The sequence below is a fragment of the Rhinichthys klamathensis genome, unplaced genomic scaffold (assembly GCF_029890125.1).
Source record: "Rhinichthys klamathensis goyatoka isolate OS25496 unplaced genomic scaffold, OSU_Roscu_1.1 h1tg000154l_1, whole genome shotgun sequence".
Classification (NCBI taxonomy): domain Eukaryota; kingdom Metazoa; phylum Chordata; class Actinopteri; order Cypriniformes; family Leuciscidae; genus Rhinichthys; species Rhinichthys klamathensis.
The window spans coordinates 136,037-150,621 of NW_026606689.1; the positions used below are offsets into that span (position 1 = coordinate 136,037).

The following is a 14,585-nucleotide window of genomic DNA, read 5'->3' on the forward strand; positions in this document are numbered from 1 at the left end:
AAGATGAAGGAGAAGAAGAAGAAGAAGAAGAAATGATTAAAATAATTACAAATTGCGCCCTGACAAGCAAGAGCAAAATTTAGCCCAGAGCCATTTGTCTGTAATTAGTTAATTAATCCTTACACAAATTATGAGCAATAACTCATCACGCGGGACTCACCCATCAGAAATTCAGCCGACTTGGATTTCTTCTGCTCAGGTTGCTCCACAGCCTTCTGCTGCAACTTCTGGAGGGAAATTGTTAAATGAATAAATTAGCTGCAGAATGAAGATCATCATTTCTGATCCGCAACTAACGCAGTATTTTAAATATGGGACGACACGGAAATGTCATTTAATTTACAACGCCGCTAAAGGGGTCAAGCGCTAATTGAACAACAGAGTGGAAGAAACTGGAATCATAAATAGATAAGTTGACATGAATGCCTGATGAAGGTCACATTAAAATACTTACAATGTCCAACCCCCACCCTCACAAAAATCCCACCCCAACCCGAGAAAAACAACGTTTTCTCCTCCAAAAAAAAAAAGATGCATTTTTATGCACACTAAATGTTGGAGGTTTGCCGTGCATATGAATATGCAAATCATCATAAACACATTGCAAGCACCATAAAGGCTCAAACACACAAAGAAGAAAATAGGATGAGAGCCCTCACACCAAATTAAAAACATAAACCAGGTTTCTCACATTGCTTACCAGAAACTTGAATATTGAAACCTGAAACTTGAACATGTTATGCAGGAATATGAAAAAAGGCAGAACATTTCAAATTAAAGATGTGTACAGAAATATTTGTAGGGGGCAGTCTCTTAAATATATTGCTCATACTTTTACAAATTGTTTCTACAAGTCCAACATGTAATAAATGTAAACAACAAAACTACAATAACCAATAGCCGCGCACTGGAATAATGTCATGCATTGTTTGCATTTTTATACATGTTTTGCGGTTAAAATTGTGCTAAAAAGCCTAAACACCTGTCTAAAATGACAGGACCCTTTAAGAACATGGGTTCAATGTGTTCAACTTTACTTTTTATCCAGAGCAATAACAGTGGAAATGTTCAATAGGTTCTTTGTATTCAAGTTTCATACAATTGACTTTAAAAATAAACCAACCATAAGAAATAATCACTGGAGTGATTAAAAATCATGGCAATTTGCCCCATTAGTTATTATAAATTATAAAAATAATAGTCTTGTTTTATTCTTTATTGAATTAGTTTTTTTTTTTTTTTTCATGAAATCCGAGATCTGTGACTGCAGTACTTAAATCTAAAATATGTAAATGAGCTCTCAATGGCTCAGATTACAGCGATAAACACGGCAAAACATATGAACAGAGCGTACAAATAATCAAAACATAAAACATCATCTTAAAGACAGCAGTTTAAGTGGGAAATGTTTTTCATCTTACATGACAGAGCAATTAAAGTTGAGCAGGACACACTCCAATCTGGAGCAGAGTTTAGAAATCTGCTTTAACATCCAACAAGCCCTAAAGCCACACATTCATTTGCACTGCCGAGATTAATGCTAATCTAATTGTAACTTATTTAAAAACCATTTGCTTTTTCCCCTACTGTCTTCAAATCAATTTCTCTACAGGAAGATGGTGAGGCTGACCAGATATTTTAAATGTGTCAATTAAGTATCTTTGTATCCTCCATTTTTTATGTATAGTCATTCTAGCATGACTGAAACTTTATTGTTGGAATATATATATATTTTTTTTAGGTTTTGGTGCATGTCCCGCAAGGAAATTTACAAGTGATAATTGGGCCACCACTTGAGAAATAAGCAAATAATGATTTTGCCAAAAGCAGAATGACACATAATTATCCTCACCAATTCAACATTTCATATTATCCGTCCAGCGCTCCCTTACACTGGTGGATTTCAATTATCTCCCAGAAACAAATCTCTTTAATTACTTTCTGAAGTTGTCACACCAGCATTGTCGTATTCCTCTATTTTCCCCTGATGAATTTTTGCACATGTACATATGAACATCCATGACTTTGCATGCATTATAAACCACATTTAGTGTTATAGCTTGACTAACACAATTAATAAAGCTTCTTCGAAAATATCTTGTTTTAATCTGCCCTGTTTGGTGCAATACTGCAACCACCAGAGACAAACACTGCAACTTTGTTTTAGAAATTATTGTAATAATTATTATTATATGCCATTTATGTTTTATTATACTTTATCAAAATGTCCTGAGAAAAGCCCCCAAATGCATATGATTAAAATACATTATTATGATAGATGAGTAAATCATTTAGTAGTAGCTTTATAAATTTCTACACTGTTCTTAATATCACTGACTGTAAACCTGATACTGGACAACCTACAGCAATCCGTTCAATTTAGTGCCATTTAAACCGGACATGTTCTTTTTTTTTTATTCTGATATATTTATTTATGAATGTAATGAATTTTGACCTGCTTGATTGAACAATATTTTAAAATTGATCCAATATTATCACTTGAAATAATAACGATCAAAGATTTATGCTAAGATAAATACTGCATTTTTACTTTAATTTCGCCAAACAATGCGTTTAAAAAATACATTGTACAAATTATACACAAATAGAAAAGTATTTACAAGAAGTCTGTTTCTCTCAAATGTAATGTGTGCCAGCAAACATATGTTGTTAGCCAAGAGCGTTTGGTCATTTTTGCTAAGACACTCATTTGGAATAAAGCATGTATATTTCAGGGAATATTCAGTTGTTCTCAACTCATCTCTCTGTTCGTATGTAAACAGAAACATGCTCTGGGATCAGCAATCTTCTGTTTAACATCAAAATGAATCAACCTTACTGTGAAAAAACAAGGTAATGATCATTATTCATCAGCGGGGCCCTGTGCCAAACTCTGTCACCAAACACTGAGCAACTGCCACATTCTTTTAATATCATAAATACTTAACAAATATACATGGCCAGTGCATCAGTAATTCAGCGTCGGGCTGGTATAAGATGCCAAGTAATCCTGCTGATATCTGCCTTAAACACACTATACAACAAGAACGGGGTGGGGGTGGGGGGGGTTGGGGGGGGGGGGGTTACGGCCCCACTGACATCCAGAGGCATCCAGTCTGCTGTTAGAAATGAAAATTCTGCCTTTTCTTTCAATGAACACTAACAAGATGTCACTATATGCTGCGCACTGGACAAAGAAGAGCAAGAAATCCTCTAATGGATGACAAGGGAAATGCATGAGCTTTATAAGAGAATGTGATTGTTGTCGAAAGGAATTGGGAACACGGATGCCTTCTCCAGCCTGGGATCCGTTCGGCTGGGCGTAAGGCTGGTGGGCATAGACCAGTTCCAGAGTGAATTTTGCATACTGTACGGATCATTGCCCAGTTCAGAGCAGTCACATTGAATCTGCCTTCAACCAATTGTGCTTCATGAAACCGTCAACCCTCATTTACGTCTGACTGTTTTCTTCTGCTGGCTGCGGTAAACAAGCCCTACGACAATCTCTCTCTCGCCCTGTTGATGTGCTGACAGCCTCTGTCCTCTATGTTACAGCTTTAACCTTAAGCTTAAACACACACACTTACATGCACAAACCCAAAATCCAGGACTATAAAGCATCTACATTCCAAGAATGGATCTTAATTTTAATGAGCTTATAAAAAGATGCACACTAACATGAGTACTCTGTAACTCATCTCTCATAAACAGTGACTTCTCATCTCATAAACTGTTGAGCCAGTTCTGTACAAAGTAGCTATTTTCTTTCTGTCCGCTGTAAACAGAAAATAAAGAATAAGGTGTCCATAATAACCTACAATTTTAGTCAAAACCTGTGATTCTTTTATGGTTAGCATTGAACATTTGGGCTGTTACCTCTATTTTTCTGCATTTACAATAATCTGTAACAGTGAATAATAAAGAAATAAGCCATGAGAGGCTGTTACAGTGCTAAAGTGTACACTTGTAAAGTGTAAGTGGTGTTCTTAGGCACTCCAGAGCATGGTAAAATCACTGTAACACTGCCTCGAATGGGTTACTGGCGGCTACAGCAATATCATAATAGTCACAGATGTTTAATTTATATTTAATAATATTAATCATTGGAATAAACCATTCATCTGCCAAGTAGCTCATTAGGCTAAATGAAAGCTGTTTACTGTTGCCACGTAATGTAGCAATTTGCATTAATATAAGATGTGCAGTCACAGATGTGATTATAGTGATTTTACAAGCTTTAAAGCCACTTCATCCAATGAGAATTCAGAACTGTAACTATCAATAATCAGCTTTATAATACTACACAGAAATGGTACATGCCTGCATCCTTCGATGACACACATATATGTGTGACTATATTTCACAAACCCTGCAATAAGATCTGGATATTTTAAATTCATATTGAAACAAGGACTGATGAAAGTGCTAGCTCGCTTTGTACACAGACCCTCACTGCAGCTCTATCCTCATGTATTTTTAGAGCACGCTTTTTCACAAAATACTAATTGTTATTAAACTAATAGCTTTATGTCGAACAACAACCATGTCAGTTGGTGAAAACAGGAAAACATAATTAGAATTCAGACTTAATTAATCTACGCTGGCCCCTTTAAGTGAATTAGCCAATTATTTATGCATGTGTGCCCCTTTGATGCTAACTGATTAAGAGGGAAAAAAAGAACCTTGAAAAATTACGGAACTTTCTTTGTCGTTTTAAAAATGCCACTAAAAACTAAGGGGGGGAAATAATTTTGCAAACTTTTGTGTTATATACACACACACTCAAAGTCTGGCCATTATTTCACAATCAATATTTCAAACAGTTCATTGTTGTCACAAGAGCTCATCACATTTCATGTGAATGGCATCCAGTTATTCTTTTACATTTTATGCAAAAATGGCAGCCTAACCAATAAATTACAAAAAGTGAACATAGCGTCTATAATTATTTCCGGTTCATTTGTTACATTGAAGGTCAAGCTAAGTGCACTGTATTGTGTACAGTATGTCTGTACAATGTGTTCTGATATTGTACATTTCAGGGAAGGGCTGTAACCAAAGATTATTTTGATAATAGATAAATCTAACAATTGTTAGAACGATTAATTGACTAATCGTCAATTGTTTGCCCAATTAATCAGTAGGCTTTGATCAATTATTCAGCTTTTGCAATTAGTTAAAATATTGAGTTATACCTATTTTAACTGATAAATAAAACAAAATGTTTTATGAAGCTTACAGTGATAAAGTGTCCATCGAATGCACACTTCAGAATCTCACTAGAAGTAGGTCATCTGGGTACTTTTTGCCTACTCTTTCATGAGTACTGTGAATTCGGACAAACTTATTTTGTCACATACGTTTTATACTATATAATAGAGAAGTATGAGTATGAAGTAACATGAAGTATGTTTCAGATGCTACAGTGTTGTCACATGACAAACATTGAACATTAAATCAGCACAGCTGTCTTTGTTTTTACCTTACAAATAAATGTGCAAACCATTCTTTTTTTGTGTGCAAACCTACCTTTTGACTGCTTTCATATAATCCTCCGGTCTTAATATAACCCATACAAATTCTGTTTGTTGGTGTAAGGTCAAGTGATTCTGTGAAATTTAATCAAGTTTTTCACTAAAAAATCAGTTGATTGGATTTTATTTTGCTAAACAAAAATGTACACTGAAAAAATATTAACATAAACATGTGGTAACGTAAATTAAATGGTTTGGCTCAAATCAAAAATAGAATAATCATGGTCGAATCAAAATGACTATATTAAGCTAATTTTAATTTTCAGATAAACATATATCTCCTTACAAGAACACCTACCACCTTTTACTGTGTAGAATACAATTATATGTAACAAATAACTCATTATAGCTGGGTTTTCCAAAATAGCACAAATAATTATCTTAAGATTTTTGGTAGATTATGCCCTACATATTAGGCAAATGGGATATATTTTGTCACCATACAAAAAGTATTGATATGCTCATTTATATTTATATAATATTTCATGACTGTCTCAACCCGGCCAGCATCCTACTATGGAAGTCAATGGTGCCGTCAACAGTATGTCTTGGCGAGCATCAACTGAAGCAATTGAACTCGGGTTCGGACCGGGCAATCGATCCAAGTGTGTAAGCACTAAATATAGGACATCTGGGTATTCCATGCAGAAAATGTGCATGCTGTGAACACTATACAGTACATACTATATATTGCAGAAATAGTAAAAGTTGTATGTTAGTATGCACCTACTTTAAATGTAAGCAATACAATACAGATTAAGAAGGAAAAGTATAATAAACATGTCAATATGTACTGTTTTGTGTGTAAAACCAAGATAGGCAGTCCAGCCCAGCTGAATGAGGGGCCAGGTCAGGATCATGAGAACTCATAGGGATTTTAAATAGGCTTTTTGTTCAGCTACTTGAGAATTCCTCAGCTTTCTGTTATGCCGTTTCCTTCACTCAATTCCCAGCTGACCTCTCACAGGCCATTGCAGCAAATGTTAAATGTGAATGGTAAGTCTGCCTTTGACTTAATAGAAAACTGAAAGCTAAAGGCTCTGACCCCGTATTGAAAGCATACTCACATCCATCGCCACAGAGAGTATGTTTTACTGCTCCTTGTGTGTTGACCTTTGACCTTTACCTGCAGAAACAGAATTACAGGTTATTAGTGTCATTTGTCTCCGTGTGTTTATCAAGTACGTACAAGCATGTGTCTGTGTTTTAAATTGTGTCAATTCATGAAATTTTGAAGATAAAATGTAATAACTTGCCTTTGGAGCAAATGCTGCGTTTTCTTTACATCTTACGTTTGAAGATCATATACATATTGTAGAGGTTAAACATTTGGTTTTCTGTGATTTACTGAACATACTGGTGTAAATTCTGCTTGAATTAATTTGTAGCACTTTTTAAAGGTGCAATAGGTGATGTAGGAAATGCTAACTTTAGCCTCCTAGTATTGAAACCCTCCCTGCAAATCGCCGTCCAAAGCCACACCTCCTCCAAAACACATGAACGAGCAGCACAGACCAGAAGCGAGACGACCAGTCTATAGAGACATATACTGTAAGAAAAATGTGTTTATTATCAAAGGTAACAAATTATTTCCCCTTATTGTTTAAGTCCTGTTTATTCATTTCTATCAGATACGGCCTGTTTAGTATTTCTATCTGCTCTCTCCATGGTAATTCACATGGCCTGCACAAGTTTTTGCAGAAATAGCAAAACAAACCCCAGGCAAAATGTGAAAGATTATCCCATACTATGCGGGTTACTGTGAAACACTATACTTTTTCACACTAAACGCTGCTCCACCGGGTGCGATTGTAAAACATGTTAAGCTATTGAATCTGCACTTTGTATATATGGGGAGAAGTGTGTGTAGTAACAAGTGAGTCGGTGTTTTGGTAATTGTTTCAAATTACATTGTGTGCAATAACAGAGGAAAAGCTATCCGCCACCTCTCCTGCAAAGGCGAACGTAAAGAGCACAGGATATCCCTCTGAATCACACCTCAGACACGCCAGCTCACTCAAATAAATAGGCAGGAACAGAGGAATGCCTTCCGTTCACTCGCTCTCTCCTGCCGAATCGCTGTCTGTGTGCTTCAATTCATTCTGTAAGTCAGCTCAGCGCTCACAGCACCCATAATTCTCTCTGATGAAGCACTGGGTCTCTGCGGTTTCTCCACATGTGCATCTTATTGGATTACGGATGGGTTTTCAGACCAGTGTTTCTCATTTGCTGATTTGTTTTTTCAGTAACTAATAAGTTAGGGAGGATGAATATTTTATAGGGGCCATAAAATGCAATACAGCAAAAAGGCCAGACAATTGCGAGTAAAAGCTGCTATTTTCTATAAGCCAAATGTTGTTATGAAAATGACATGCATGCCAGCAGGTTTTCAACCACACAAACGCCTGCTGACTCACTGCTGCTCTGCTCCAAAACAGTTTGTGAAGCAATAAAGTCACAGACTGCAACATATCAAATGATCATCAGTGAGTATATTTAAGCAATCAGGTACAATAGGCCGTGTTGTATTAGAATAAAGTCATGGCTAAAGGCCTTCGGAGTGATGCACAGCAGTGTTGCGACGTGTTAGCTAACCTTGCGAGTCGCAACAAACTTACTTTAGTAACCTTGCACCATGACCAAATAAGCCTGATCATTTAAACCATTTTCTAAATTGTAACTTTTTAATACAGAGCCTTTTAATATGGACTTCGGGCTAACAAAACAACAGATGTCTGGTTTTATAATTTTAGTTCAGTGTGCAATGGTCCGAGGTTCAAATCCCAATCTAATAATTTGTTTGTAACTAAACTTGACAGCCAGTGATGATCACTGATCTCCATCCACTTTCATGGATTACAAATGAATTTTCAGTCCGCTTTTTACACATAAAGAGAATATTGCACTATATATCTTCATTTGGAAGAGTGCTTTATAATTTAGAGAATGTTCTCTGTAATCCTAGAAAAACGCATCTCACAGAGATTTTCTGGCCTTGAGCTAATAGTCTGCAAAAAGTATTTACGTGGATTTATAATAAATATATATTTAAATGCTTAAAGTATTAGGTCATATTGGATTGAAAAAAATAAGCTTTTGTAGTTTGGAAGGGGACTCGCTTCTACACCAAGCTGGCTTCTTTTTTTTTTTCACAAGGGTTAATTATACCGAATGGCAACGACTGCTGCACTAATATTCTATAATTGTGCAAATAACCTTTTGTTACGCAGCTCTTTAAAACAATAATTTCTGATTGGCTAAACGCGACAATTTCCAGTCCAATATTTACAGTATCATGCCTAGAAATTTAATAGAAAAGGGATGGAAAGAAGGCATGGCAGCTTTACAATATAATAATATTAAAAAAAAAAAAAAAATTAAGCAAATTCACTTCACATGTGCTAAGTGCTTTCTGAAGTAATTGAGTGAAAGTAATCTAAGTGAAAGACATTCGTCACAAAAAAAATACCAAAAAATTAAAAGCACTATGGTGAGTGATTATTGTACCATTAGTATACTTTATTTGTGTGCTGAAAGTAAAAGTGATGCATTTTTAAATTGTTTATTTTTGCAAAAGAGATGCTTTTGAAATGCATGATAATACAAGTTGTAACGGTAATGTATCTCAGCTGACAACTTGTGATCAGTTCACCAAAAACAGGTGGAAACAGGCTTTCTCTCTCGCTCGCTTGATTTCCGGGATATTGTATATAATTCGTGGGTGTCAGGGAGCCGCTATCAATATGTGGGAGACACCTGGACCTTCCGGGTGAGGTGGGATGTCTGCATTATGTTTCTTTCTTTGTTAAAAATGAACAAAATGCATCAATACATCAATCCTTCTTTCAAAACATGTTTTTGTCTTACCCTGATTCACTTTGGTAACACTATTGTAAGTGTTTAGATTTTAGTTTACATAAAATAGAAATAGAGAAATGTTGCTCTGGCTACTTCGATGTGTGTATGGTGTGAGAATGGCATATGTTAATTGTCGCAATGAGCGAGAAAGGTTGACAATGGAGCACACTCTTGACCTGTAAAAAAAAAAAACAGAGAGTCTGCTGGCAAAAAGGTAACGTGACAGAGCTTGTAATAAAACGAGAATCAACATTGGCTTGGCTTTTCAGATATAGCGATGCTTTTGTTCAATTTAAGTAGCATTTAAGTAGCTTTTATAAACATTTAAGTAGCTTTTATAAACGTGCCTTAAAAAAAAAAAGCCTTGCCTTGAGACAAAACAGTGGCACTAACATAATTTAAAATGTGTCAGTGCAAGTTGCTTTCAGTTAAGACAGCTCAAACATGGATTTTAGTCTGGGACTAGGCCCAGCAAGCAATTTTGCATTTAAAAGATGTCTAATGGCCATCCAAAAACAGCCCTGATGTCTAGGCTAAAACAAGGCAAAATTTGGGTTGTCAATGAAAATTTAATAGATGTCTAAACGTAGCCCAAGAATAGAGTCATCTAGAACATGAACTTGTCAAAGAAAGGAAACCAAACACCTTGTGATCACTGTTGACTTTGTTTACATGATGGAATATCATACATCTTGCTAGTTTATTTTAGCATAAAACGACATGAGTTAGAAGTGGGCTACTCGCTAGAAGTGGGCTACTCATAACGGGACTTTATTGGGTCTATAGTTAACCTAGACGGTGAAATGACGACAATTGCTTGCTGCGGGCTTAAGACTTATCTGTGAAACCGGGCATCAGAGTTTTGGGGTAAGTTTGACATCTATTTAAGTAAATTTAATTAGTGAGAGGTAGGTAGGCAATTTGTTTTATAAACACTTTTTGTTATACTGGTATAAGCTCTCTTCACATCCTGATAGCAATCGATAATAGAAGTTTTCTAGATATTAAAACGTGTACATTAGAGGTCTTCAGGTCCTTCAAACCCGAGGTCCGACCCGAGACCTGAGCGGGTTCGGGTCCAAAACTTCGACGAGTGCCTCGGACACGGGTCGGGTTCCATTGAAAATAAAATCAGGTTGGATCGGACTTGGGTCTAATTTTATCTGGTCTGTCTCGGGTCGTTTTTTTATTTTTTTATTATTAATAATTTATGCACGTCGGGTTAGGGTAAGAAGTGATTCAGGTCGGGTACAGATTTTAGGGAACCGTAATTAGAAGATGACAACATGTGACGTTCTACCCGGAGCACGTCCTCAGACTCAGATTCATGTATTTCTCTGGCAACACTATCAATGCCAAAATTATCTGCAGCAGTCAGGTGGTACAGCTAGAGCTCTGAAATGTTTTTACGTTCATTATTACTGTAATTTTATGTGCTTTGAGGCACAAGGTTATTTAACGCCATCTCTCATCTTGTAACGCTTTGCAGACGCTGTTGTGTGTGTTGCGCTCATGTGTTTTGAATGAGGCGTGGCTTTGGACAGCTCTCTGAATAGAGGGTAGGTTATTATGCTTTAAGTGCTTTAGCTTTAAGTGAATTAATGTAAAATTTTGTTGCACATTTTTTTAAGGTAGGCTTAATATATATATATATATATAGTATATATCCCAACAAATCTATTCATATCATAGAGATTTTTTGTTTGCATGAAGAAAGTGTCACATATTAGAAAACAGCTAAATGTTATGGAAAGAACTGTGATCCTGTTTGAACCTGTCTACAGTACAGTATTATAATGTCTACAATGCAATAGAGTTTTTTTTTATAAGTTCTGTTACATGAATAATCAATAGACTCTAAAAAACAATAAAACGGGGAGCAATGGATGACAAAGAAGGATTTGTTGTAGACAAAAACAACATCTCAAAATATGGCTTATATGTTGAGACATTATTAGGATTAATAACACACACACACACACAAACGCTTACCTCAGTTAGGTATGAAACACTGGAATATCATTATGAGATGTTAATGTGCTGTTATGGTGTTAATAAAACAGCACATTCAGTCGGTTTTCTGTTTTTGCTTGCAGTTGTTCAAAAGTAATACACAGTTGATTAAACACATTTAAGGTTATACTGACATGCATTACTGTTGCCTGTAAAGTTATCGTGCAAAGCGTCCGTCACTATGGTGACAGTGACGTATACTGGGTTTCACTAAATTATGAGGGACACAACGGTGAAGGCTTACCTCATGCATATTAATTAGGTTGACGTTACTTGGTAACTTTCTTGTAGTGTCCAGTCACAATTAATATTCATGTGCCAGCCCTTCTCCATAGTAGGACAGGTTAAGTTTTAGCATTCCATTATAATATGTCTGATCTTTGAGGGAAAAAGTTGTGTTTGCCAGTTTGGCTGATAAGTTGAGAGGTGTGTGTAGCAGATGGCCTATTCTAAATGATCTTTCATTATTGATGGAGATCAGAAAGTGACTTTATGTGCAAAAGAGCCCTTTGTTACCTCTCTGCATCACTTATTGTAATGAGTTTCCATCTAAGGTGAGCTTTCATGCAGCTTTGTAAACATACATTATGTAGTATGACAATTTACACAAAAGTTCCTCATACATAATTTACAACCGTACTTCACACAAAGCCAACCAGAGGAGAGCCAAACATCTGCTGTGACGGATGATAGGTGCTACACAACACAACACACAGCTCTCCTGTACATGACACACTAGTAAATGTTTGGCCTCAAAGGAACACACACATCATGCACACACGATAACGAGACCAGTCACAAGATACTTAGGAAATATGGAATGTTGAATGTTTCTGAAACTGAGAAATTCTATGTGTAAATATATTTAGATGACTCTTCAGTTAGGGCATTTTTGACTATTTTTTAAGTTAAAATAGTTCAATTAAAACATGTATCGCATGTTATGTTAAAACATTTATCGCATGGCCTGATATAAATTTCTGATCATATGATTTTGATCAAGTGGATTTTGCTAACACTTATAAATAAAGATTATTCACTGGCATCATGGTTCCATGAAGAACTTTAAACATCCATGGAACCTTTTGAATGCACTAAAGGTTCTTTGTAGTGGAAAAAGGATTCTTCAAAAAAGTCAAGTTAAATCTAAGAAAAAAAATGGCTCTTTTAAAGAGTAACTACGTCAATGTCGCAATGCAAATTAACAATGTTTACTTTTTCTCCGTGTTACCTGGACTGAGAAATGAATGTTTATTTGTCAGCAAAAGTCCGCCAAATTACAGAAAACAAGTTATTCGGCAGTTCTACAGATTAGGGGTGTGCCATATCATACCGTCCACGATAACACCGGTATACATTTTTACATGATAAAAAAGTGTCATATCGCGATATCAATGATAAAGCGACGCGATGACATATGGCGCATGCATCTTCTTTCTCTCGCCTCTCAAAATGGCTTGCACAAGGCAAGCGTCAAGCGCGCTACAGGCGGCGATACTAGACTCGCGTTTAGGAGGTGGGACACTTGACGGAATTGACAATTGCACTATCGGGCCAGCAGTGCATCGTAACTAAAGTTTATCATTTTCACGTCTTTTTAAGTCTTATCATTTTAAACATTCAAGCGATTTTAAACTATTCAGTACTCGCGTGCTCTCTGAGAGATGGTTTTCTCTGCGTGCATACATACGGTAGCCTAAAGCCGCCTCAAAAACATCTCGCGAGTAACAAAAGTTATATTTCGCGGATTATATGGCTTTAACAGGAAAAAATACGCAAAATTTTGTCAACATTCCGGTCTTGGTTAGTATACTCGTAAACACAGTTGGTCATATCTTAAATAAGCATAAAACGGATGCAGGTGCGGACTTAGTGATTTGAGGGCCCTAAGCGATTCCAGGTATGGGGCCCCAACAGTCAAACTTTGAACTCAAAACTTTTATATATATGTATATAAACAATTTTTTCTACATTTGTAGATATCTGTATCTGTAAAATATCTGTAACCTGGAAGTTTTATTTTCTCAATGTAAAATTAAATATAAATTAAATTAAAAAAAACTAAATTCACAAACAAACTATTTACAGTTAATTAATCATATTTGCGATTACACTTTAATATTAATGCGTCAACATTTCTGTAACTGTTGTATTTTGTCAATGTAAAATAAAAGAAAAATGAATTCACAAATAAAAGAAAAAAATCACCAACTCAAAGCTTATTATCTGACAGGTGTTTCGGCTAGAAAGCAGGATCGCACTCATTAAAAATTCGTGTCTGTGTACTGTTCACAGGCTTCACTCATCGATCCGATTGAAAGAGGTGGTAAATTTATTTTCTAATCTGATCGAGAGGACATGTAAACACATGATCGGATTGAAAACCTAAACTGAAAAGAGTGTCAAGAAGTCTCGTCGAAACTGCTCGCGCATTGTGCAGTACGATAGGAAAGTTCCACTATTCATGATGGCGGGGCCCCGCAATCGAGCAGATGCAATAATATATGGTTTATATAGGCTTCTTGGTATTTGTCGGGGGCCCCCTAATTCCTCGGGGCCCTAAGCGGCTGCTCGCGAGCTTTCACGGTCGACATGCGTCCTCGATGTGCACTTTTCCCGCACTGAAGCGAGCTCCACAGCAGACTTCTTCCCGACAGTCAAAGCGGCGGTACGTCACGAAAGTGCGGACTCGTAGGAAGACCGCGAGTGCTTAGGGTGCCATTTGAGACAGGGCCAGACAGTATAATGAAAACAGTAATGGATCCGTTCACTAGCTCTAAAAGTGACGGCACGCAGCCATATGTGTCTGTCATTAATGTTGTTGTCAAAACAACAAAAGATAGCTTTAATTGTAAGGAATCAGAATGAATAGCCTATGTATTTAATTTAGTCAGGACTAAAGACTAGCATTGTTATTTTACATTTGATTACTTTATTCAGTTTCTGTAGTATTTCTGAATACTAGTGTTAGACCTACCCAAAAATGTTTCTCTTTATTTCTTTATTTGTATCTTTATTATTTTGTATACATTTTTGCAACTTTTTTCAATTTAATTCAAAGATTGAAATCAGGCATCCTTGTGTTGTGTAAACTCTTAACAACAAATTTTTTTGTTTGTTTTTTAGCTCATTGGAAAAGGATGAAAAATGTCCTTCATTTTGTTTGCACTAATAAATGCT

At 36.1% G+C, this 14,585-nt stretch overlaps 1 protein-coding gene across 1 annotated transcript in view; it reads right to left on the bottom strand.

Annotated features, from left to right (window-relative positions):
• Positions 1 to 6,668, bottom strand: part of LOC130090924 (orofacial cleft 1 candidate gene 1 protein homolog) — a 38,822-nt gene extending 32,154 nt beyond the window's left edge. The window contains exons 1-2 of the mRNA XM_056258572.1: positions 6,602 to 6,668; positions 161 to 227 (exon numbers count right to left, since the gene is read on the bottom strand). Of these exons, the coding sequence (XP_056114547.1) occupies positions 161 to 227; positions 6,602 to 6,607 (73 nt within the window). The 5' untranslated portion in view covers positions 6,608 to 6,668. The remainder of the gene's footprint in view (positions 1 to 160; positions 228 to 6,601) is intronic.
• Positions 6,669 to 14,585: the final 7,917 nt, after the last annotated feature.